Source organism: Ambystoma mexicanum, chromosome 13, assembly GCF_040938575.1.
Source record: "Ambystoma mexicanum isolate Mex_15411 chromosome 13, UKY_AmexF1_1, whole genome shotgun sequence".
Classification (NCBI taxonomy): Eukaryota; Metazoa; Chordata; class Amphibia; order Caudata; family Ambystomatidae; genus Ambystoma; species Ambystoma mexicanum.
In genome coordinates, this window is record NC_090938.1 from 241,450,216 (window position 1) to 241,477,580 (window position 27,365).

The 27,365-nt window shown below is 46.8% G+C and overlaps 1 protein-coding gene and 1 long non-coding RNA gene across 3 annotated transcripts in view; one reads left to right on the plus strand and one right to left on the minus strand.

The window, feature by feature from the left end:
• The window catches only part of LOC138521139 (putative uncharacterized protein DDB_G0271982), a 38,229-nt gene extending 37,812 nt beyond the window's left edge, over positions 1 to 417 (minus strand). The window contains exon 1 of one of the 2 annotated variants that reach the window (XM_069633712.1): positions 183 to 417. In XM_069633712.1, the coding sequence (XP_069489813.1) occupies positions 183 to 338 (156 nt within the window). In that variant the 5' untranslated portion in view covers positions 339 to 417. The remainder of the gene's footprint in view (positions 1 to 182) is intronic. The other variant, XM_069633713.1, reaches the window with a different exon arrangement.
• LOC138521140 (uncharacterized) lies at positions 417 to 16,755 on the plus strand. The gene is made up of 2 exons (XR_011282951.1): positions 417 to 525; positions 16,161 to 16,755. It is a non-coding gene; the product is annotated as an uncharacterized lncRNA (long non-coding RNA).
• The last annotated feature ends 10,610 nt before the right edge of the window (positions 16,756 to 27,365 follow it).

A 27,365-nucleotide genomic window follows, 5' to 3' on the forward strand; every position in this document is an offset into this window, starting at 1 on the left:
GTAATTGTCCAGTACTTCCCACTTATCCCGTTCTGCGTCTACTTACTAAGCCAGTTCTCTCCAACGCGCCTGACCTGTCCAGCGCCCCATACCTGTCCTGTTCAGCACCCCGCCGTGTCCAGCGCCCCCACCTGTCCTTTCCAGCGCCCGCCGCTCGCCCCCTCCCGCTCAGAGCCCCTTACCTGTGGGGGAAAAGTCAGCAGAACCGGCAGGAAGCTTCCAGCCGCCGGGACCGAGCGGCGGTGAGTGAATGTGAGGTCTGAGTGCAGCCTGTGAGGGCTATGAATCGGGAGGGGCGGCTGCCTGGCGTCCTGGAGGCTCCTCCCGCTGCCTGTCATGCGGGAGCCGGCATTCCTGCTCTTCCTGCCCAGGAGTGGCCGGGCCGAGTTTGGAAAAGGGAGGGAGGGCGGGAGGCGATGCGAGAGTGGCACTGGAGAGGCGTGAGAAGGAGAGCAGTGCACACGAAGTAAGGGCAACATGGCGAGAAAGTGGCACGCTCTACAACCAGGGAGAGACGGTGAGGGGGTAAGTGTTAGCGGAAGTGCCCTGCCTTACTGCACACACTGGAGGGTTGCAATAATCTTCCTTTGTGCATTTATTTATTAATGGGGCTTTCATAGAACTTTTATCCAAAGCGCTTAAGAGGAAAAGGAACTGTACATCGAAATGAAGATACAATCAGTAGGTAAGGATCAAGGACCCGAGAGAAAGCCAGAATCAGGAAATTAAGTTTTTAACAACGCAATCTTTAGCCAATGTTTAAACCGAGGGGGAGACAGACAGAAGCGAAAATGAAAAGGCATAGAGTTCCAAAGTTTGGTAGCAAGAAGCTGATATGTATATTATGATGTTATATAATAATGTTGGGAATGCATGGATTATGCAAATAAAATGAATTCCAATGAGAGAGAGATGTGAACATGCTTTGCTCTGCGGACGGTGGCACTCACTTCTGCAGTGTTGGTTGCCTCTAATTTAGCAAAAACAAAGAGGTGATGGCTGGAAGGTTTAGAATTAATCTTAGCCACTGGCATTGCTCTGGGCAACCCTCCAGACCACCGTTCTTCGCCTGACAAGCCATTACAGAAGGGGAAAGACCATATGCAAATCAGACTTGGTACCATCCCAAAAGGGGCAGTCCAGCCCGAACTGCTAGGTCACATCCCTTCTGCACGAGACCACACGCATCCCCAAACATGTTTCGGCCTTGTTGGGCCTCATCAGTGAGGAGTAGCTTGGGTCTCTAGGCCCAGCGGGCACAGGACTCATGTCTGGGCATACCCGTCCCACTCGAGGTGACATAGCAAGAACAAAGAGGTGATGGCTGGAAGGTTTAGAATTAATCTTAACCACTGGCATTGCTCTGGGCAACCCTCCACACCATTGTTCTTCACCTGGCAAGCCATTACAGAGACTGTAATTTAACCATCTACCATGAAGGCATTCAGAGCCACCCGTTAGCAAGAGGGCAACCAATGATACTATCCGGTGTCTGGGAACGAGGCCCGGCTTAAGATGTGTGGGGGGCCCCACCCTTGCGTAGAGTGGAAAGCAGTCTGAGGCACTTGTGGGGGGCATACATTATAATGCAGATAAAGATAAGGTTAATAGCCGCCAAATAAAACGAGACAGCGAGCAGCAGGGAGCTGAAACACGAAATGCCTGCTGAATAGCCATGAATCCTTCTTTGTAAGGAAGTGGCTGACATGGGACAACCAGTGTTGAAAGGCAACGAGTTGATAACACTTCTGTTTTCCCCAATAGAAGTGACGGGTGGACGGGTTCCAGCAAACGCAGCTTGTAGGGCGAGTGCTGCAAAGCGCACACAGTTAGCTCCAGAATGAAAGTAAGATATACAGGAATATATTACCATGTTATTAGACTGACCACTGGCAATAGGGGGGCAGTTGCTGGGGGCCCCACTGAAGCACAAGGCCTCTTTAATTTTAAAAGGTTAAAAGGCCCAGGCGCCATCCCTGCTGGGAGCTCTTATTTTGCCACATACCAGGATATGCCGGTTATGCAGAACAGAGACGAGATAGGTCGTTAAGCTCCTACTATATCATAGATGGACCCCTTGATGGATCTGAATACAAATAATGGAAACTGAAGCAGAGGTAGGTTCAGTGGATGCCGGGCACAGGCAGGAATGTGGTTCCCCCAAGAAATGGGATAGGCCCTGGCGTGTTTCTTAGATGACCACTATATTGGTGACAGGTGAAAAGGGTGCGCTCTTCTAAGGGTTCCCCCCTTTTAGTTTGACTTTCTAATGTGTGGAGGGGGGGATCTTCACCCTTTCTGGCATCCAGACCTGTCCCTGCAGCAACCAACGCATAACGTGGTGACCCGGGGGGATGGCATCATCATCTTGGGCCGTGTGGCGGGAAGGATGCTAACCATTGAAGGGAAGGGCATTTGCCCCAGAATGAACAGGGATATGCCCTAATAAGGCACCGGGCATCCAATTACGAAGCCACCATCTTGGTAGCAAGTGCCTAAAGGTGAGGGGGGATGTTCCCTCCTATTGATATGACCTTGTAATGTTCATAGTAAAGAGATGGCAGAGGCCTACTTTCAACTCTGCCCAAGTTTATTTATTTATTTTATTTATTTCCATTTGTATAGCGCACTTACAGCCCAGAGGCATCGAGGCGCTTTGACATTAATTTTGTAGGAAATTTTGATTCATTGGTTGACAGGAGACCCAGGGGGTCTCCTGGTTACAAGTACAAACTACATTGACAAAAGGTGAGATCAGAGTTACAGACAAAATGCATTTTTAAATTGAGGTCATTATTACATAGAGATCATTGACAGTATACTTTCAGACAAAAAGCTTGGTTTTGATTGCTTTGCGGAATGCTTGGTGGCACTCGATCATTCTTAGGTGAGTGGGGAGGGCAATCCAGTGGGAGGCGGCCATTGTAGGAAAACTGGAGACCCAGTGCGGACTTTTCGTGTCTTGGGAGTGAGAATCATGTTGGAGTAACCCTTCCTCAGAGGTCTTGTGGAGGTGTGCTTAGTAATTCTTTGAACAAGGTACAGGGGGTGCAAGATCATGGAGGCATTTATGTGTGAGGGAGAGGGTTTTGAAAACAATTCTCTCATGACAGGGTGCCAGTGAGGCTGCCTTCTCACTTCGGAAATGTGGTCTTTCCATGAAGTTCCAGTGGCCGCCCTAAGGGCATTGTTCTGAACCAATTGGAGTTTGGCCAAGTTTTTGCAAGAGGTCCCTACGAGGAGGGCCTTACAATAATCAAGCCTTGATCCAATTATTGCCCTGGCAATGGTGAGGCAATTCTGGCGGGATAGGAAGGGTCTGGCTGCGTTGAGAACTTTGGAGTAATAGGCCGACGAGGAAAAACTGGCATTAACCTGTCTATCCATGGTCAGATCCGAGTCTAGGTAAACTCCAAGTGTCTTGACATTATTGGAAACCTTGATGGGAATATTATCAATGGTGAAGGAAATGTACTGCTGATCGAGGTTGACCAGGGTAGTGGGCGAACCCATAAGCAGAAGTTCAGTTTTCTCACTATTGAGGCATAGCCAATTGTCCGCCATCCAAGATCGGATAGTGGAGTAGATGGTGGTGAGAGTGCTCATATCTGCTTCATAGTCACCAGTGAGTGGGATAAGCACCTGTGTGTCATCCGCATAGTTGTATATGAGATGCACAGGGAGTCAAGGATGCTGAACAATGGCCTTGTGAAGAGGTTGTATAGCGTGGGAGCGATACAGTATCCCTGTGGAACTCCACATTTGATGTGGCTCAGGGTGGCACAGGCTGAATCGGAGAAGACTTTCATGGCCCTCTCTTGGAGAAAGGATGTGATCCTTTCACATGCTTTAGGGGAGAAGTTGGCCGCAGTCGCGAGATGGCGACAGAGAGTGTCATGATCCACCAAGTCAAAGGCTGCAGATAAATCCAGGAGCGCAGGTTTGCCAGTGTCTCTGAGATCGTCCATTTGATTTTTTAAGTCTAGGAGAGCTGTTACGGTGCCATGTCATGGGCAGAAGCCAGACTGCCGCAGGCTGAGGAGACGGGTATCTTCCAGGAATTTTTGGAATTGCAGGTCAGCTGCTTTGTCCAAGATTTTCAGTAGGAATGGGACGGTGGTGATGTGCCTATAGTTCCCTGGCACTGTTGGGTCAGGGACGGTTTTTTAAGGAGCGGGCGTACCCAGGTTCCCTTAAGTCCAGTTGGAACGTGGCCTGCCTGGAAGGATGAGTTAATGAAGGTGGTTAGGAAGGGTGCGAGGATGTGTGCCGAATCTTTGAAGAGTTGGGCTTGGCAAGAATCCCGCTTGCAGTTAGAAGATTTGATGGACTTGAGCAGGGCGATAACCTCCAATTCGGTCATATCTTTAAAGGCAAAAGGTGGGGAGGACTTTAACTTGGTGACCTTGGGCGTTTTACTGTGCAGGTTACCTATGAGTAGGTTAAGAGCTTTTTGATGGTCCCGGATTTTAGTTTGCAGAGTATTGAGCCTGTCTAACATGGCAGACAGAATGCTGTTACACCAGCTGTCATCCTTGAGGAGAATAGGTGGGAGAGTGGATGGTTTTTCCAGCTCTCTGAAGATGGTGAAGATTTCTTTGGACCCTGATTTGGCATCATTAATCCTCGAGTTGAATGATGTGGCTTTGGCCTGGGTGATATTGGCTTTGTAGGCTTTGGAGATGGCTTTAAAGGCACTTCTGGTATCTTCAGAAGGGTTGGCTTTCCAGGCAGAGAGAGAAAGCCTTTTCTCTGAGCATTGGTCAAGCAGCTCCTTAGAAAACCAAGCGTTAGAGTGTTTGACTTTTTTGGCTTTCTTAAGGGCGAGTGGGGCGATAGCGTCAACTGCTTGGGTAACGATGTGTTGAAAGGTGTTGGCTATGGTTAGGGCGGGCACTAGTAGATACAGTGCAATGTTTTCAGCCGTTAATTGACTTGAGCTTCTCGCGAAGGCTGCTGGACATGGGATAGTGGGACTGGGGGGCCCTTTTTAGTAGCAAGGCTGAATTGAATATAATGGTGGTTAGACCATGGGATTGGAATATTGGCAGTGATTTGGATAGAGCAGTTATGATGACTAATCCAGTCCAATGTGTGTCCTTTGACGTAGGTAGGTTTAGCAAGTGTTTGCGAGAAGCCCAGGGTGGATAGGGCTTTCTTGAGGGTTTTGGCGTGGGAATCCTTAGGGTCGTTAAGGCCTAGATTCAGATCGGCCAAGAGCATGACTTGGGACATCTTTTTAATGTTGTCAGACATGGAGAGGATGAGGGTTTATTGGAATTTGGCGATAGGACCCGGAGGTTGATATACAATATGCATAGCAATGGTGCAGTTGTGGGAAAGGTTGATTTTGAGTGGGAAGTAGTCACAATTGTGACAAGTTGCCCTTCAACTTCCCTAATTGAGTACGGTCTTTTCTGAAAATCATGAGGAATGGCGAGAGATAGTGCCGGGCCGAGCTTTCATTAAGCAAGGTTTCTGTAATTATTAAGAGGTCGAGATTATCCCTGCTGATGAGGTCATGGATATCAACGGCATGGGCAGGTACTGAGCCTGCGTTGACCAAAGCACAGCTAAGAGTGGCGGTCAGTTGGGGTGTGGAGGCAGGTAACAGGGCTGACGCGGGAAATGGCGCAGGCATAGAGTACAAGGCATTATCAGCACAGGCGGCAGGTGATGGCATGGGCACAACAGATGGCGCAGGTATAGAGTACAAGGCACTATCAACATAGGCGGCACGTGATGGCATGGGCACAACAGATGGCGCAGGCATAGAGTACAAGGCATTATCAACATAGGCGGCAGGTGATGGCATGGGCACAACAAATGGCGCAGGCATAGAGTACAAGGCATTATCAACATAGGCGGCAGGTGATGGCATGGGCACAACAGATTGCATAGGTATTGTAGACATGGGGCAATAAATAGTGGGATTAGAGTGCTGTGGCACATACAAGGTCACAGGTGTGGGCAGAGACCATGCTTCAAATGCTTGGGCGGACATGCGTGCTGCAGGCATGGTATGCAAAGATAACCCAGTGCTCTTAGTTGGAGGCCGGCCTTGATTCTCCCAGGTGGGTAATCCTGCACCTTTAATGCAGATGGTGTGAATGTCAGTGTTATTACTGGGGGTATCCTGTAGCAGTATCAGTGTCTTGGATCTTCTGGGTGTCGGAGGGTGCATTGGATGTGCTTGTACAAGTGAGTTCAACGGTACGGCGGATGAAATACAGGGCGGAGTTGATGAAGAGCTGAGATTAGGGGAGACAGCTATTGCGGCCGCAGATCGATGTTGATACTTGTGGGAGTGGAGTGCGTTAGGGGGACATCTGAGTCTGACCGTCAGGTTGCGGTCACTGGCGCTCGAGAAGTAGGAGAGGGTAGGAGAGGGACCGGGAGGGAAGGGTGTGCGACCGCAGTCGTGCGTTTCTGATACAGCGGCGGGGCGCGGGGTGTAAGCATCATATCTTCCTACTTGAGAAAACATATTAGGATCCGTTACACTCTTGCAGCGGCTTGTGGCCTTACCTTGTGAGGGACAGCTTGCTGTCCTGAGCGCTGTCGAGCAGCGGAGAGCTGCAGAGAGGGGGAAGGCCTTTTCCCTTGGCCTTCTCCCAGCGGCTTCGCCTGTCGGCCTCCTCCCTCTCCATTTAAGGCAGGAGGGGAGGGGCTGGCAGGCAGGGAGACCAATTGCGGGCCTGGGCCGCGGCAGTGATTTTTGCGGGTGATTTCCAAGGCTCCAGCCTTTTGATGCTGGTTGCCTAGGTCACTGGAGCAGCCATCACATGGCCTACTCTCCCAGCAAGACACGTGGTCCTCAATGGTGGCGGACAGGGGACGCTGGCGCACTTCTCCATAGTATGGTATTTGCACATGACTGCAGACTCCCGCGCAGCGGAGCTGCAGATAGGGGGGGAAGGCCTTTTCCCTTGGCCCTCTCCCGGCGGCTTTGCCTGTCGGCCTCCTTGTAGTGCCTTTCTTTGCTTATGAGGCTTATTATTTCTGTGACCACATTTCTGTGTGCATATGATTTTTTGTGTGATTGGGCTCTGAGTTTGAAGGTACAGCCTGGACGTGGGGTCTCCTCGAGACCCTCCAGAATAAAAGATGACTCGGGCAGGCAACACTAACTGGAAAAATGCTGTCCAGAGCAAAACAAACCTTGCTGGTGCCATGGGAAGCAGTGGAGTGCCAGGACGAGGGTTAAATGGTCGTGCAGGTGTGGGGTAAAAAGGTGTATGTGGATATCTCTTTTGTAATATAGAACCTGAAAGTGCGGGCGGGCGGGAGGAGTGGAGGTGATTTCTTTCTACATTGCATTACATTACTTTTTGATTGTACACCACTTTCCCCATCAGATTTACATTTCTTATATATCAACCCTTCTTTTTCACCTATTTCCAAGTAAATAAATGCACAGAATAGGTACATTGAATAGAATTTACAAGGTTGCTCAGTTCGTTTAGGCACCCGCTGCAACAATACGAGTGCAAGCAGCAGGTCCTTAGTTTGCATCCTGGATGTGAATTGTAGGGTTACATTGGAAAGCACACTGTAGACTGGCATGAAAAGGGCATCAGTTTATAACCACTGCAACCATGAAAACTCTGGTTCAGTTGCTAAAATAGAGAGGCCATGGACATGAGTGCATTCTGTAGCTTGGAACAAGGAACATTTTAAATATGAAACTGCACTGCTCAAGATAATTCAAAGGCACACTGTTGGCTGACAGACAAAAAGGCAGCTTTTTACTCGCAAGTGCCAAACATATCCCAGGAGGATATCAGTGGCAACGTGCTCGCCTTGGAAACAAGACGACACAAAGCAACACAGGTTCGAATCCTGGGTCCGCGCTTAGAAACCTCCGGGTATTAAGTGCGTTATAAATGCACAACTAAGAGAAATATGTTCCTGTAACAGCGCCTTGATGCCTGCGGGCTGTGTGAGCGCTTTAAAAATGCAAATAAATAAATGAAAAAATTAAAAAATGCTGTTTTCAGAAACGAGAAATACAAACATTAAATGGGCTTTGATTCGAGTGACTGGGCCAAAGGCCTGAAACTACTTTCCATTACGTATGACGATGCCTAAAGTGCAGCTTTGCTAACACAGAGAGCTACCATAGAAATGACTACATTTATTTATTTATTAAAAGTTCTTATAACATAGCGCCACATGCCCATGGGCCTCAGAGCGCGCACACATAAGACCACATGACAGACGACCAAAACAAATGTCAATAAAAGCATTGAACATCCTTGAAGTCCTGCTCTCCAACCTTGACTCTAACACTCTTTGTGTTCTCATTCTGCTCGATCTCTCTTCTGCCTTTGATACGGTCAACCATGTCATCCTGCTCAACCATCCCCGTGATAACCTGGCTATCACTGGTCAGGCTCTGGCGTGGTTGACCTCTTTCCTCTTCAATCGACCCTCCCAGGTCCAACTGGGGTCCTTCCTCTCTGACATCCTTTTCTCTACCTGTGGTGTCCCCCAGGGATCTAACCTCTCTCCCTGGCTGTTCAACAATTATCTGGCACTCCTTGCCCATCGCATCGCCGCTCTCTGCCCCAACTTTCAGTGCTACGCAGATGATACCCAGCTCATTTTCAGGCTACCCTTGGCCTCCTCCTTCCCTTCCCTCATCTCTGACTGTCTGGTATCCAGGGATGGTGTGCCGCCAATGACCTCTGCCTTAATGCCAGTAAGACTGAGATTCTACTCATCGGTACACCCACTCCCTCCTTCCCTGCAGCTCTCTGGCCGGTCTCTCTTGGCCCTCTTTCTGCTCCTACCTGCAAGGCAAAAAACCTCAGGGTCATCTTCGACTCCACACTCTCCTTCTCTCCTCACATATCTGATGTCTCTAAGAAGTCACACTACCAGCTGCACCTCCTCAGAGGTATTCTTCCTTTCCTCTCCTTCCCCCAGAAGCTCACTGTCTCCAGAGCCCTGGTTCTCTCTAAGCTGGACTACTGTAACAGCCTCTATCTAAATCTGCCTGCCTCTACTCTGCGCCCTCTGCAACTCATCCAGAACAGGACTGCGAGACTTGTCCTTGGCCTCATGCCCAGCGACCGTATCTCTCCAGGACTGAAATTGCTGCACTTGCTCCCAGTGGCTGCGAGGATTAAGTTCAAAACCCTCTGCATTGTCCACAAGGCCTTCTGGGGCCTGGGGCCGAAATATCTTCAATTGTCTCTTCCTAAATATCTTCCTTCTCGAGCTCTTCGCTCATCCGCCCCAACTCCCTCAGGTTCAGCCGCTTCTCCAAGCAACGAGTTGGGGGTAGATCTCCCTCCGCGGCAGGGGCCTCCCTCTGGAACAGCCTTCCTGCCTCCCTGAAACTTGAGGAGAACCATCTCCGGTTCCGGAAGCACCTCAAAACCTTCCTCTTTGCTTCTGCTTTCTCTCCCCCTCTCCCCTGCTAAATTCCTGACTGAAATTGCACTGAATCTGCAACTGGGCCACTCTCACCGATCTCGGTCCCTGGCCCAGCCACTATCCCCTTGCACTGCCTCCCTGGCATCCCCTGCACTGTGGGACTGTCTCAGTATCCCTACAGCCCCCCCTTCCCAGCACTTGTCTGCACTTACCTTGCACTTGCCACCAGCTGGCCCTTATTATTTATCTTGTTATTCTACTACCCCTGTGCTGCACTTTCCCCTCTCCCTTTCCCCTTGCACTTTCCCTTCCCCACTGCCCATGCACTTGCGCGATCTGAATGTCACCTGGCCTAGTAAGATCGTTGTCTGTCTTCCCTTTGTCCCCCCTCCCTGCCTCGTCGCGCCTTGAAACACTTGTGTATAGGCACGTTACAAATGCCATATCATATCATATCATATCATATCATATCTATCATTGCAAGAAAGAAAATCCAGGGACAAAATCTCTTGGGCAACAAGGGGCAACTCATAATGGTAGAAGGAAAATCCTCATCAGGTGGCAGATTAAAGAGAAACGTCTTTAGCTCTTTTTTTTTATTTAACTGTTGTCTCAACAGCTCTCAGAGATTGAGATAGCCGGTTCCACAAATTAGGGCCCTGCACACTGAAACTGCACCTCTCGGCCTTCACCAACCTGAATCTGGGTTTAACAAGTTCAAGACAGTTTTGGTGTCTGAGAGAGCGAGAAGGAACATGTATTTGAAGGCGTGCTGTAAGATACAGTTTGAGTTGAAGGGACCGGTTTACAGAGGAAACTCTTTCCTGAACCATTGAAATGTATACTATAATGTGAAGTTGGCCATTGATGGCTTGATGCAATTACATTAAAAATAGGCCTGCAGTAAAGAAATTGTAACATTTAAAAGTACAAGTTTTTTATGCATGAAGAAAAGCTGTGTTTAGCCCAAATAGAAATTTTCTCATGAGATTCGAAGCAAAGAACTGCTCACCTCCCCGTAACCTTATCAGACTCTGGGAATGTCTTTGAAGATGTGGCAGAGCCAGGAAGATGGCTCTTATGCGGGGTGATTTAACCCACATTTTGAAAACAATTTAACCCACACTTTGAAAACAATGACTCAGCTAATGGATGTGAACTCTCAATTATTCCCCAAAATCCAACAAAATGTGTGATTCCTCGCTAGGCTGACTGACAGATAACATACAACAGGAGACCACCACATGATGACAGGAAGTGGAGCTATCCTCTCTTCTCTCAAGGATAAGGGAATAGGTGGGCATTATCCCTGGGAATAAAGAAATGTTAAATTCTTTTATGTCAGGCCTGGGTCATCAAAGGCCAGAGGCCAGGCCTGCACACAGATCTTGGGAGCAAAAGTATATCCGATATTGAAGGGGAAAATATGCATGTCAATAATATTTACATAGTAGTGTATGGGAGATTATACTTTGGCCATTATCTAGGGAGCCATAATTCACACAAGAATGGCTCACATCATATTTAAAGGCTTAGGTAAAGGCTTATCTGTTGTGACAACTTTGATAGAAAGTCACCCTTGGGAACCAAAGTCATAAGCTGAAATGTGATGATAGCTTCACAGAAAATATCACAAAGCAGAGATTTTGGGAGATGATAGCTTGTTGAATTAGATAGCTGTATAGAAAATCTTGTGTTGATAACTGTCATATTTGTTGAATAAATAACAAAAATCTGTAATTTGGATCTGCAACAGCGTGCCGAAATGAGGCACATTGGCATGATTGGACCATTTTGGAAACATATATTTTGTGACTCTTATTTGTAAATTGCATTTGTTTGTCATGTTGTAGTTTTTAAGGTCATAACTGAAGTGGTCTAAAATGCAATTTCAAAGTGGTTGAGTCATAAACTCCCAAGAAAGGAGCCCAGTAACTAAAAGGGACTAAGAAAAGGGGTGGACAGTAGACATCCAATCCGGATCAAGAGCTAATAAGATGGCACCGGATAATTCAGATAATTTGAGGAGTGGTTAAAGATTTATAAGGAGACACACAATGGGAAAAGAGAGAGTGGTCTGAAATCATCTGAGTAGGAACTGCGGGACAAATTGCCGGAGAGCCAAGATTGCCTGGGTGGTGGATTAGGCCCGGAGAAAGTCTTCAATCTGGAGGCAATCTGAAGAGGTAAATAAAGGGATGGATTCTGGAGGTATCTGTGACTGAACCTGGAGAGGTCACCTAACCAGATCCCTGTACTTTCCCCATAAGATGATCCAGGAGGTGGTGTCTTTTCCTGAGCACAAAACCCAGAGATATTCTATGTAAGTAACCTGTCCAACCAAAGCAAGTCTTTCAGGGATCTCTTCGATTTAATATCTTCCCTTATTGATTTGGTGGACAGACCAAGTACATCCTCAATAGTTTTGCTAAATAATAATAATAAATTCCCTTATAGCCAATTGACATGGGGTGATTTTGTTGAAATTCGAAATCAGCATTGCTTCCAGTGTGGATAGAAATATAGTCTGTTAAGGTAATTGGTTACTCCTATTTCTTTTTGCCAACCTCAAAATTCCTAAAAGGGAGGGGTGCATAGAAACGAAATTCCCAACTGCTTCCTATTCCCCAGACACTGACTTAAAGCAAAGGGGTTTCCATAGTAAACTTAATATCTGGGTTTGGACTGGGGAAGAAAAGTGTCTTGCCAACTTCAAAAGAGTGAAGTCACTGATTTAAAAGCACATATGTGCACAGGGTGGGAAAGTGACCCCTAATAGAAGAGATAATCCTTGGTGCATAGTGGTGGAGGAAAAAGGGTTCACATATATATATATAGCATTGCCAATATATATATATATATATATATATATATATATCAGTGAAAAAACTTTGATAAAGGGACGTTATGGTTCAAAGTAAAACCGAAAAACCCCTGAAATTCGGCAGTTACGGTAAGATAAGCAACCATAACTCGCGCCACCGTGCACTGCTAACACTAACACCCAGGACATCGAAGATGACATCACAAATGTCATTGATGACATCACTGATGACATCACATGGCTGGCTTTCCCTTTTTTTCCTTTACTGACATATCTAAGCCACATAGATTTCTTCAGTAACAGTCAGGAAGAAAACATTGAAAAGGTACTATATTTGTAGTCTTAGGGTCAAGTCAAATCATATTAAACATATACATAGCAGAAGACACAGGCTTGAAAGAGAGCAATCCTTTCTGTGCCTGAAGATAATCATTAGGGTTATCAGCACTTTCTCATAGTTTTATTTTTATTACTCTACCTTCCCTGTATATGCTCATATTTGTATACATTATACTCACTCTCCTTTCCTTTGGGTGCAGTCACATCATGTGATACACATACATATGGTAAGTAGCAGCTTTGAAACAGAGAAATAGTTTCTCTGCATAAAGACAATCAGTTAGGTTATGAACTCTTTATGCTACTACTTCTGCTTTTTTGTTTACTTCACTGTCCCTGTACATACTCATATTTGTATGTGTTGTTGTCTCTGTGTTTTGTCTGTAATAATGTAATTATGTATTAAGTGGGTTTTATTATCTACTTATAACATGTTTCACAGTACGCAAAACTCTAATAAGAAAGCAGTTATCATTTCACTATTCAACATGGCAAGATTATGAATATGGCACCTTCATCATGTATGCTGCACACACTGCCTATGTTTCTGCATGAGTAGCTTAGTATACTGGATAGAACTTCATAATAGAATACTATTTATATCAATGCATTGCTTAATGCACTAATTAGCTCATGATATTTATCCCAATGATCCTTGACAGTTTTTGGTCAGCATTATAAGAATCCCTTGTACAGAGTTTTTATGAAAAGTAAATGCACATGAGATGTCATCAGTGATGTAATCAATGACATTTGTGATGTCATCTTTGATGTCCTGGGTGTTAGTGTTAGCAGTGCACGGTGGCGCGAGTTATAGTTGCTTATCTTACCATAACTGCCGAATTTCAGGGGTTTTTCGGTTTTACTTTGAACCATAACGTCCCTTTAACAAAGTTTTTTTCACTGAATTTCATAAGTTTTTAGTAGCGCAACTTAACCATAACGTTCCTTTAACAACGTTTTTTCACTGAATTTCATAGGTTTTTAGTAGCGCAACTTAACCATAACGTCCCTTTAACAAAGTTTTTTCACTGAATTTCATAGGTTTTTCGTAGCGCAACTTAACCATAATGTCCCTTTAACAAAGTTATTTCACTGAATGTCATAGGTTTTTAGTAGCACAACTTAACCATAATATCCCTGACTTCATATACATGTAACATAGAACATACTGAACCCATGTTCGCGGACATATTGAGAATCTGAGCGTGGTGAATGTAAATTTAAATAGTGTGCCCCATTTCCCCTTTGAAGTTGGCTCTGAAAAGAGTCGTTTTTTTGTTTTTTTTACAGATGCTTGACAGACACCTGTTATTTTGTATTTTTGTTCTTGTTTTTTTTCTTACTTTACTCCTAAAATCTTCACATAACATTCTCCAAAGCAACCCTTACATTCCAAAATAGAAAGGCATTTCCCGTAAAAGATAAAGAGATGCCATCTTCTTTAAAATTAACAGTATTACTGGCATCAATATTCTCATTATTACAGAAGAACATACCAGCTCTAAGCATGAAGGCACACATGCCTCGGTTGATGACACACCTAGCAATGTTTTGCTGAGGACAAAAAACTGAACTATTGTCCCAAATTGCCCTAGGTAGTAATCCAGAAAAAATTACTTTCGCATTTGGAAGGATCTTCATTATGGCTTTAACCAAGCGTTCCAAATCAGCCAACAAAGTAGGGGCACTGACGTTGCCCAAATGGAAAGCACCATAGTGCAAAACTACCACATGCGGACTGTTCATCGTGGGCATATCCTCACAAACTTGTACAATTTCCTGTACATTGCAATAAGGCACAGTGCTCCACACCACCTCCACTCCTTTCACATCAAAGTTCTTTTCAACATGCCTGCATCGAGCGTACTGTTGTAAACCATGCACAAACATATCTCCAAGCACCAACACCCTGACTTTCTCTACTTCTGCCATCTTCACCACACACAGTCTCTTTCAACACAAATCCACAACCTCGACATCTGATTGGCTAATCCGTACAGTCTTCTTTCCATGTTGGATTTGCTGGAAAAACCCAGATGTAGCACGGCCTGTCCACGGACAGTAGCGGTGTCCGCGGACCGCGTAACTCTTCGACACCCCTTCTACCATTTCCACTTTACTCTCTGTGCCATTCCCTCATTGCATACAGCTAGGCAGTCACACAATACGAAGAACGTCCTCAGAACACGTCCATTTTGTTTATTTTCGAACATTTCAGGACAATTATCATTTCATTATTCAACATATTAACATTACAAATATTATACTTTCATCTTGTACGCTGCACACAATGCTATGTTTCTCCATTAGTAGCTCAGTATACTAGATAGAACCCCATAATACAATGCTATTTATATCAATGCATCGTTCAAAGCACTAATTACGGTATGATATTTATTGCAATGATCCTTGACACTTTTTTCGCAACATTATAATAAAAATCCCTAGTACACAAATTTCATGAAAAGTAAATGCACATGTGATGTCACCGTGATGTCATCAATGACATTTGCGATGTCATTTTTGATGTCCTGGGTGTTAGTCTTAACAGTGCACGGTGGTGGCGCGAGTTATGGTTGCTTAGTTTACCATGACTGGCGAATTTCAGGGGTTTTTCGGCTTTACTTGGAACCATAATGTCCCTTAAACAAACTTTTTTTATTAGCACGCAAACAATATACAAAGATGTAGTGTAAACAGCAAGTTCTCACAGATGGCTTTACACAGAATGTTGCAAAGTAAGCATTTATGCTCGTTCACAGTGAAGGTCAGCTGCTTCCATTTTTTTCTCGCGGCCCGGAGAGGCCCACGACTCCCAGTATAAGGTTCTGTTTTTTTTTACCTTGACAGACAGAGATTGTGCTGAAAGACTTCTTTTGAAGAATTGCAGCAAAAACGTAAGACACGATAAAGATAAAATTTCTGAAACGAAACCACTTTTGTATATTATATCACTTTGAGAAAGATCGTTGGCACACGCAGAGTTGTATTTTGGGACTGCACTACACTTGGACAATGGAAAATGCAATTATAATGTAAGTAACCCTTTAGATTATTTTATACCGGAATAAAATAACAATAGCGTGACATTAAAGCCCAGTCAAGTTGTACTTGTTCGTTCAATGTGGCATATTGTTTTCCACCACGCACTATCACTGCCGAATTGATCCCCTGTCGTTTAGAGGGCTCTGAAAAAGGCAGACGACACAGGATGGGTTAATAGAAATAATTTAACCGGTCTGTAGCCGGTCAAGTGCTCTACTCGCTGTGCCACTGCACTGTAGCCGGTCAAGTGGCACAACGAGTAGAGCGCTCGCTTTGACATCCGTGCACAGCTTGCTAACACAGGTTCAAATCCCGGCACGGCAAAACTCAGCCTTTCATCCTTCCGTGGTCGATAAATGAGCACCACACACCGTGGGTAATAATAAGCAGCGCTGAGATACCTGACATTTCTTAGCGCTATATAAATGCGAAAATATTATTATTTTATTATTAACATACTCCGTTGCACTATCTTCGCTAGCAAATTGTTTCACGCCCTAATAAATAAAATGAATATTTTTAATAAAGATCGGCTGGTGAGACTAATTTATGTTTTTTAAAACAGGTATGTTGCCCCATTTTGCCAATGTCACGATTTTCAGACTCCAGCAGATGGATTTTTCAACTGCCAGGTGCAGCTCCATGTAAGCAACTTCATGACCCTCACCATTTTATGGGACAATCGCCAAGGACCAATATGCCCTAATGCAGTACTAGCGGCTAGAAGCAACATGCCAACCATTATGGTGGACTAATGCCTCGTTGTTGGAGCAATCTTCTGATTATCAGTGCGACCATTTACTGCTTTTATCATAAACCAACAGCCTATCTACCGCAAAGGAACAGAGCGTGGCTCAAAATAAACTTTTGCTGATCGACAGCAGAGACAATTGCAAATCGCTGAATATTCACTAAACATTTCATGTGAAATAAATGTACTTTACCAAATGTACAATCCTGCTGTTTACTTTTAAACCACAGTTTCATATTCCGAATTGTGGCACACTGGGTTTTAAGCTGATCTAACACCCTCTGTACCGCAAAGGAACATCGCGTGGCTCAACATGAACTTTTGCGGATCGACAACAAAGACAAACGCAAATCGCTGAATATTCTCTAAACATTTGATGTCAAATAAATGTACTTTACAAAATTTACAATCTTGCTGTTTGCTTTTAAATCACAGTTTCATATTCTGAATTGTGGCACGCTGTGTTGTGACATAATGTGTGTTGTCTTCCGGGTTCTGTGTAAAGTCGCGTAGGACTGGAGACGACTGGGCGCGTTTGATGACGCACCCTGTAACGTCACGGAGAGAGGCGGGGAATATGAATACTTTCATAATGTCAGGCTTAGGGGCGGGAGATATGATTTAGTGCCGCAAAAGCAGGTCAGCCAGGTCAATAGCGCCAGTCATAGGATTATCACATAATGTCGGCGCACACCAGCCTGATTTATCTTTTCTTTAGTGGACAAAAAGTCAGGTGAGGCCCATAGGAAATTGTACAATCAGCGGACAAAAGGAGGGTTCGTAGAACACTTTCAACCTGACAACGAACAATACAAACAACATTCTCAGAACACCCCCATTTTATGTAATTGCAACCATTTCGGGACACCGCAAGTGTTCTTAGAACACATTCAACTTGACAGATTACAATACGGACAGCGTCCTCAGGACACCCCCAGTTTGTGTATTTACGAACATTTAAATACACCGCAAGTGTTTTTAGCTCAATTTTACCTTCCTTGCGAACAAAAAGGACACATACTCTGTCCTCTGAACACCCCACCATTTAGTTTATTTACAAAATGTCTCTGCGGACAAATCGAACACAACAAAAGCGTGTAGCACATAAAAAAACAAAACATTGAACCTATCTCATACTCCCCCACCCTCCCCAAATATTCTTACACACCAACACACTCCACTAAATACAATTTTTAATCCAAGTTTCACCGCGCTGTCCGCGGTCGACGGCGAATACAAGATGGCGGGCACCACAGAAAATCTGACGCGCTCTACGCCCCATGCCGTCCAATCAGCGAACACGTCGCATGTCCGTGGTCATGACGCAAGCCCATGGGCCAATCGGGGTGCTGTCCGCGGAGCAAACAGGGAAGTCCGTCCGCGGTACGAACACAGATATCACTAATTTTTTTGCCTTACATTTTGGTCATTTTTAACAAAACTACTGGACAGATTTACACCAAATATGCAAAAGCACGCTTTCGGGACCGAGCCGCCACTCCTGCCGCAAATTTGGTGTAAATCCGTCCAGCGGTTCGGGCTGTAGCTGTGCGCAAAGTTTTTTCCCATTATGTCTATAGGAAAAAACAAAAGTTTTGGGACCCCCCCTATAACTTTGCCCCCCCTGGACCAAACCTCTCCAAACTTTGCAAAAAAATTCAGACTGGGCCATATACTTTTTTTTGGTGAGGATTCGCCCAGAGGGAGCGAAGTTATGAGCCACCCAAAAAGTGCTCTTCCTATGGAAACACCAACTTAAACATAACTACATGGACGCTACTGCGTCCATGTAATATATATATATATATATATAGCATTGCCAAGTGTGCAGGGAGATTAAAAATAAAGAGCGCTCCATTTGTGAAATTGCTCTTGTCAATAGAAAAGTGTTCCATGTTATTTAAATTAAAATTCATGTAAAGTGTATTACCAAGTGTATGTTCCGGTCAGGTTTCCAGGTGCTACATGTTATAAAGTAAACCCCATACAAAGTATATGGTGAAGTTAAATTGTTTTGTCATGTCCAGGGTGCTGAACAATTCTGTACATTTAGAGTATTTTATGAGCTACACAGGTATCCAAAGTACTCCATAGACTTGTGTGTCTATGTACCCAGGATGGAAATAACCAATGAAGGAAAACTGCACATGTAGTGGGGTTAAAGAGTCTGTGATCTACGTTATCCTAAACCAACTAGTGTTTTCAATTTGTGTGAAAGGTGAATTGTTAGGAAAGAAAAGCATTTGGACTACAACTCCCATCTACCCAAGCCTGCATATTCAATGGCGAGGGAGCATGGGAGTCACCGTCCAAAACATCTGGAGAGCCGCAGGTTGCAGAGCCCTGGCCTAGGCTGATGGAAAGGGTGTGTTAAGAGTAAAATCAGACTGGCAGACTCCATACACAGGCAAGCACCGGGCCTATCCGCTTGCTTACAAAACATTGAGTCCATGATAGATTTCACTTTTCTGCTACCTAGGTAGCATGGCCTCAAGTGATGGCACCATGAACAACAATCAATCTAAGGGTCAATTCAGTATGTTATGTGCACTGTATACATGATACATATTATTAGGATACATGGAGAAAAGTGAAGTCTTTTAAAGCATGAATGAGTCAGGATTGTTGTGTAGCTCACTGTTAAGAAAGATTTCATAATTGTATATAATTTTACCTCCATGTGTCAACCCCCAAACCTTTTGCTGCTGTTTAGACACAATTGACTAACTTTGCCAGAGAAGCACAGCTGCACTCCTCTGGGCTTTCGATCACTTTTTATGGGGAGACTGACATGCCCTTAAGACAGTCAGTACTGGTAGACTTTATTTCCCTTAGTCCTTTCCTCATGTTGCAGCTTTTGTGCAACATGTAACAAGTGAAGGAAAACTGCACTCTGCTCGTAGCGCGTTGTTGTGCTTGCTCTCCCCCTCCCCTCCCACTTCCTGGTTCTCCTCTCCCTCCCGCCTCCCTGCCCGCCCACACCCCCACTCCCTTTCCTCTCCTCCCTCTTCCTATAACTACACCCTTTGGGGCAGCCCTCTGCCCTGCAGCCCCCTGCGGCTAGGGGCCACAAGGCCAAGGGCGACTCCTTCAGTTGCGGCTCCCTGTGTGTCTGCAGGTGTCCGCAGGATACGCAAGGCGCCTGTACTTTGCCATTTCCACCTTGCGCGGCCCACCCCACCTACACTTCCTTCGCATGGTGTCTTCACCTCACTGTGTTCCACAATTGAGGTAAACTTGGGTTTTTTCTCCCCTCGCAGGATTCTCTAACTTAGGTGGCCTCTGTACCTATTACTCATTCACTGTTCTGAAATGTGGTAAACTTGGGCTTGCCGCTCACGTCCTGCCTGAGTGCTTCTCGTATCGTCTATCTTCCCGCCCCCACACTCCCTCCTACTCCATGGTGCTCTCTATCTCGCCTATCTTCTCTAACTGCTTCTCTATTGACTATCCTGCTCTCCTCACTAAATCTGGTAGGAAAAAGTTTAAAAAGGACATCCTGGTCTCCAACCCAGGCCTCCCTATCGCTGACACCTACACTAGTGCCTGCTCTAAGGAAACTCTCACTGACATCCTCTTTTTCGTGCCTTCACCTGACCTATGGACCCTTCATATGGTCTCTGTGCTCTCTCCTTTTTCCTCTTCTCCCATTAATGGTGGCACCCGTTGGGATGTCCTCTTGGCCCCCTTCCGCTCCTCTAAGGCCATCATTAATGTCTACGCTAATGGGACCGTCTTGGTCCAAGACCCTCAGGCCAACCTTCACCTCTTTGATAGACGCTTCCCTCGCCTCATCAACTTCCTTTCCTCCCCTGCTGTCCCCCCCCTGTCTTCGGCTACCGTGCCTCTACCCTCCCTCCCTGCCCCCTCTCACACTCCCTCTTCACCTCCTCCTTCTACACCTCTGCAGGGCGTACCTCTGATCTGTACCCCTCCCCGGAAGTCCTTCAAGGATGGCAACCTTCTCCACTTTGCCACTCTTAACTCTCGCTCTGCCATCAAGCATTCCTCCGATATCTGTCGCCTTCTTGAGGAACTGGACCTTGACGTCCTCGGTCTCACTGAGACATGGTTCACAGCCAGCTCTGTCACGAGCTTTGACACACTCCTACCTGAAGGTTACAAGATCCTCTCTGTGCCCAGGCCCAACCGTGCAGGTGGGGGTGTTGCCCTTATCTTCCCTGAGTGGATTCCTGCCACTGTCACTCCTACGCAGACCTACTCCTCTTTTGAATGTCTTGTCTGCCGACTCTCTCTCTCTCCTAGCCATTCCCTTACCGTGGCTACTATCTATCGGCCACCTGGTCAAATTTCCTCCTTCCTCTATGAGTGGGCTGACCTCTCCTCCTCACTCCTGTCCTCTACCACTCAACTCCTCTTTCTTGGTGACTTCAACATCCACCTAGATGCCTCCTGTCCTCCCACTGGACTCTTTCGTGACCTCTCCAACTCTCTCTCACTCTCTATTCTCCCGTCTGGGCCTACTCATTCTGCAGGGCACACTCTTGATGCTCTGATCTCTTCTGACCTTCCCCTCTCTGTCCCTCTCTCCACTCCTCTCTCCTGGAGTGATCACTTTCTCCTATCCTCCCACCTCACCCTCCCTACCCCACAGGCAAAGCCACCCTCATCATTGCCACCCACCTTCTCGGTCATCCGACCCATGAAGCGCGTGTCAGTTGCGGCTTTCGCTGCCACCTTCTCGGCCCTCCCCTCCCCCTTCGGCTGACTCCCACCCTGACACAGCTCTCTCCTTGCTCCACTATGCTATATCTGATACTCTTGATATCCTTGCCCCTGTCATGAAAATCCGCCTGAAGCCCAAAGCCAAATGTAACTCCTGGTATGATTCGGATCTCGTCACCCTAAAACGCAAGTGCAGGGTGGCAGAGAGGAAATGGCGTGCTTCATGTTCATCCTCTGAAAAACTGGCCTGCCGCCTGCTCCAAAGGCAATACTGTCTCTCTGTTCTCACCAAGAAGAGAGCCCTTATCCAAGCCCGCATCTCTGCGGCATCTAACAACTCGGCTGAACTCTTTAAAAGGAGCTTGCCAACCCTGCTGCAGTCTCTACCTCTCCTGTCCCCTCCCAGGCCCTATGCACTGCACTGGCCTCCCACTTCATCTCTAAAACTCAGGACATCCTGTCCTCACTTTCCACCTATCACCTCCCCCCCTCTCTTCCCTGCTCTTCCTCTGGCCCTTCTGCAGCCACCCCTCCTCCCTCCTTCTCTGCCTTTCCCCTTTTTTCTGCTGACGAGGTTTCCAGACAAGTCCGATCTATGAAAGTCTTGTCTAAACAGATTCACCCCTGTTCCTCCAAAACTATCAAGGACCACATCGACTCCCTGGCTCCTGCCCTGGCTGACTTTTGCAGCCACTCCTTCGCCTCTGGAGTCTTCCCATCCCCCCTCAAGCACTCCCTTGTGCACCCTCACCTTAAGAAACCCTCTGCCGACCCCTCCTGTCCGGCTAACTATCGCCCAATCTCCATCACTCCCTTCCTGGGCAAGCTCCTGGAGAAACTGGCCATCTCCCAGCTTAACCTCCATGCTGAAGCTGTTGATAGTCTCCATGACCATCAATCTGGCTTCAGAGCGGCCAGAAGCACGGAAACTGCTCTCCCGAACATCCGTGAGGACCTGCTCTTGAACCTCGACTCCAACACTCCGTGTGTTCTCATTCTGCTCGATCTCTCTTCTGCCTTTGACACTGTCAACCATGCCATCCTGCTCAACCGTCTCCGTGATAACCTGGTTATCACTGGTCAGGCTCTGGCGTGGCTGACCTCTTTCCTTTCCAATCGACCCTCCCAGGTCCAACTTGGGTCCTTCCTCTCTGACATCTTTTTCTCCACCTGTGGCGTTCCCCAGGGATCTAATCTCTCTCCCTGGCTGTTCAACCAGTATCTGGCACTCCTTGCCCACCGCATCGCCGCCCTCTGCCCCAACTTTCAGTGCTATGCGGACGATACCCAGCTCATTTTCAGGCTACCCTCGGCCTCCTCCTCTCCCTCCCTCATCTCTGACTGTCTGTCTGCTATCCAGGAATGGTGTGCTGCCAATGACCTCTGCCTTAATGCTAGTAAGACTGAGATCCTACTCATTGGCACACCCACTCCCTCCTTCCCTGCAGCTCTCTGGCCGGCCTCTCTTGGCCCTCTTCCTGCTCCTACCTGCAAGGCAAAAAACCTCGGGGTCATCTTCGACTCCACACTCTCCTTCTCTCCTCATATATCTGACGTCTCTAAGAAGTCACATTACCAACTGCACCTCCTCAGAGGTATTCTTCCCTTCCTCTCCTTCCCCCAGAAGCTCACTGTCTCCCGAGCCCTGGTTCTCTCGAAGCTGGACTACTGTAACAGCCTCTATCTTAATCTGCCTGCCTCCACTCCCCGCCCTCTGCAACTCATCCAGAACAGAACTGCGAGACTTGTCCTTGGCCTCAAGCCCAGGGACCGTATCTCTCCAGGACTGAAATCTCTACACTGGCTCCCAGTGGCTGCGAGGATTAAGTTCAAAACCCTCTGCATTGTCCACAAGGCCTTCTGGGGCCTGGGGCCTAAATACCTTCAACTCTCTCTTCCTAAATATCTTCCTTCCCGAGCCCTACGCTCATCCGTCTCCAACTCCCTCAGGGTCAGCCGCTTCTCGAAGCAACGAGCTGGGGGTAGATCTCTCTCCGCGGCAGGGGCCTCCCTCTGGAACAGCCTTCCTGCCTCCCTGAAACTTGAGGAGAACCATCTCCGGTTCCGGAAGCACCTCAAAACCTTCCTCTTCACTTCTGCTTTCTCTCTCCCTCTCCCCTGCTAAATTCGTCACCAAAACTGCACTGATTCTGCAACTAGGCCACTCTCACCGACCTCGGTCCTGGGCCCAGTCACTCTTCACTTGCACTGCCTCCCTGGCAACCCCTGCACTGCAGGACTGTCTCTGTATCACTACAGCCCCCCCCCCCAGCACTTGTCTGCACTTACCTTACACTTGCCACCAGCTGGCCCTATTTATTTATTATTTTATTTCTATTCTACTTATTTGTACTGCACTCCCCTCCTCCCCCTTCCCCTTGCACTTTTTCCCTTCCCCCTACCCCTGCACTTGCGCGGTCTGAATGACACCTGGCCTAGTAGGATCGTTGTCTGTCTTCTCCTTGTTCCCCCCTCCCTGCCTCGTCGCGCCTTGAAACACTTGTGTATAGGCGCGTTACAAATGCCATATCATATCATATCATATCATATCAAGTGTGCAATGTATCTTACCATACAGCACCCTTGGGTCTATAGTCATTTCCAAAGGCCCTAAATACTCTCGCTGGACTTTTTATGAACTGTGCAGCTGTGTCATGGACAGAACTGGTGGCAGCTATCTTTTAACATTATTTTTTAACCCATTCCTGCCATGTTAACTGCGTTAACCTCGTTTGGCACAAATATGTGGCTTGGCTCCAAAATGGCTATGCCATGATGTTCCTTGTCCTGTCCTTTGGCCATCTTGCCCCTTCACCTTCCCCAGGTCAAGCTGACCCCAGTCAGTCCTTATTCGGTCATGCACTTTCCCGCGAATCCCAATGCTTTCGCGGGCTTTTGCATGCCTTGTGTGTGTGCCTCCAGGATGTGGGCTGGAATGTCTGATTCCAATACACATCCTGGGTGCCAGAGAGTCTGGAGTGCCATGAATGCCTGGGACCACCGTGGTCCGTGATTGGTCCACATATGGAGTGTGTGTGTGAGCAAATCTCCCATTGGGTCCTCTCCGTTTTGGCATGAAGGGAACTTTGGATAAGAGGAGGCTGAAAACACCACTCCCATGTCGATCGTCTGAGTTCTCACTGAACAAAGGATATGATGCAAGTATCCTGCAACTACGGAGCTGAGTCGAGGAACCGTTGATGACCCGCTGGAAGTTTTGGCACCCTGAGCCCGCTGTCGTCCTGTGGGACCCCTCTGCATCTGGTCACCCCAGAAGGTCTGCGAAGATGCTTTGACCCATTGGAATAGTGGGACCAACTATTCTTGGCACCTTCATCAAACTCTGCAAGTAAGCTTTCTCGGAAGTGTCCCTGGGCCAACCAGTGCACTGACCAGCTTACCCAGTTGCTTTACTCTGTCACTGCCGCCGTTTCGAGGAGGCCCTTGAAACTTGGTATACTGCTAGCTCTGTGTCCACAGCAACCTCACACCGAATTTCGTACACTTGGCGTTCCCAGGTCTGCAGTGAGACAAGTGCACCAGGACCAGAGTAAACGCGCTTACCCTTTTGCCCTGCCGTGGCAACGTCTTTGCAAGTCTGTTGCATTTGGGACCTGCTTGCCCCTGAAGCCTGCTGCAGTGAAACTGGGTCGATTCATCGACTCAGAGCGGAGAATTCACCACTGTCCCGATTGGGAATCATCGCTGTATCTCAGGAACTAAAAGGTGCCGAGATGTCCTTTTGCTGCATTCGAACCTGCAAGCGAAGTGGACTGACCTGCCGAAGTTTGGGTCCGCTTGCATCGGGGACTGGTGAGTACTCAATACCCTAACTGGTGGCCCCTAGCGCAAGGGCCCATTTTTATGCACAAGTGGCCCCTTAGGGTCCCTATCCTTTCCACTTCTTTTGCGAAATAGCGACTCCATCCCAAACTCTCGAACTGCCTCTGCCTTCAAGTGGAGGTCGTTCTTGAATAGTGGGAACTTATTATGCATCGCCTCATCCACCTTGCCGAGGCGCGAGAGACCCCTGAAGAGACCCTGTTCTTCCCATTCTAACAACTGTGTGCGTTTGCATAGCATGTGCTATTGAGCACAAGGCTCCTCTCTTCTTAGGGCTTGGACTGCCTCTTAGTTAGGTGTAATTTCGATGTCAGACTGGGCCTAAAGACAAACTGCACTGCATGTTTCCTTCCCATCTAGGTTGTCAACATATTTCATGCATTTCCCCTTTTAGACCCCAATGGTCTTGTATATATTGTAATGCTTGTGATGTGTTGGTTTAATTAGTGTTACTGTGATTCTTTTGCTATGGTCTATGTTACAAAGGCCTTGTAATAGATGTGTATATATTTTTGATATAACCCCTGTCTGGAGTAAATTGTAAGTGTCCTTGCTCTGTGTGCTCATTGGTCTTTTAGTCACCCTCACCCCTCCTGAGTCTTAGTTTTGACCGCCTGCCATAGCTACCCTAATTGGTCTGGCTTGTCCAGAGGTTACCCTGTTCCAAGAAACTAGGCTGGTCTTCTGAACCTCTGCCCCTCCAGGTGAGAGTTCAGTAATTCATCTTAACACTCATCCATCACAAAATCCATTTAGTCAGAGTGGTTTTCCTAGGATCACATAGATTGGTCCAACGGGGACGCTAAGCTGGTTTTCAAATGAGGGAGTTTCACACCGCACATTTTCACTGCTGCGTCTCTAATTGCCCTGCATAAAGATGGGTTTGATGTTATGGCTTTTTCGCTGAGGCCATTTTGTATACTTGTATAACATTTGTATTTTATTTTGCCAGTGTATATAACACAGCACTATATACACCAGAATTCAATCTAATAGGAACCTAAAATCCAGAACTCGGAGATCATCTTGCATTGGCCAAATTGAGATGCCTTTAATATGCAGGTGTGACAGCATCCTCTGCTATTGGTCAGTCATTTGCGTCTTATTAATATGGATGATATGAATTCGAGTTGCACCCCCACAAATACATAAACATACAGTAAGTTATATCAACTGGTAGGTTTTCGTTTCTGAAAATGACTTTGTAACTTAGTGTATTTCTACAGAGAAGTTGCAACACTGTGTTTGAAGGAAAAAAGAAATACATGTAAAAGACTGTTTTTTTTAAAGAGATTACCTTAGTTGCTTGCTGTGCTTGGGGTAACAGTGTGTGACGGCAGTAGGAATATCACTCTAGCCTCTGTGACACAGCCGATGACCCTGCTTGATCTGCTCTCATCTGAAATTAATCGCTGCAGCCAGAGCAAAGATGAAAAAGGTTATGGAATATTCTCAGCTGCTTCTCAGAACCTGTCATCTATGTTTTTGAGGTTTCCATCTCTGGGCTGGGGGTTTGGCCTCCCCAGAGATTTCTGGTGGACAGTGGCAGAACCCCCCCTTCCTCCATTATTAGCATAATAACAGAACTTTAAGTGCAGGAGAGAAGAAGGAGAGGGGAGTTCGAGAGCGGAAGCAAGCGGGGGGAGCGGGCGTGGGGGGGGACTGCCAGAGAAGTACTAGGGGTGGGGGAGGGTATGGGGTTAGCATAAAACAAGTTCGCAAGGAAGGGTTGATTTTGCACCTCAAAAGGGAAAAGACAATGGGCCTCATTATAATGTTGGCGGATACGGTATGAACGTTGCCAGTAAGGCACTGGCACGGTTCATATTGTACCATTGAATTACGAGTTCTGCTCGCGGGTGCCTGACAGCCCGTCAGGTCTGACCTGGCAGGCTGTGTGGCACCCGCGAACATTACTCGTAATTGCACCGGCACCGTTATCAACGTTGCCGGTGCAACCATGCTCCCCACCCCGATTCTGCCTTATGGGGCAGAATGGGGATCGGGAGCCCGGTATTACCGCCACCCGCAAATGGGCAATTAGCGGCCCATACAACTCGTAATGGGCCGGTTATTGCCCAAGCGTGGGTGGGGGTGCCGGTAGCGAGTTTGGTGGTAGCCGTGCCTGTAAAACAGGCACAGCTACCGTCAAACTCGTAATGAGGCCCAATTTATGTAATATTCACACTGTGGGCTTTGGAGTTTCCATGGCTAAAAATTGTGGGAATCCAAAAACTGTAGACATGAATTTTAATTCAGATTTTGTACATTTGTTTTGGATTTTCCTGCAGTTTGATTTGCTCTTGAAGAAGGGGTTTTCACCCCGAAACGAGTCAAGCTCAATTCAGATTGCTTGGCCTCCAGAAGAAATTGAATCCATTAAATGAGCTTCACTCTTTTTATTACTCGTTGTGTATCATTTGTCTGAATTCTCCTGAAAGATCAACAACTTCACAGAGCTTAAATATACATGAAAAAACAACATTATGT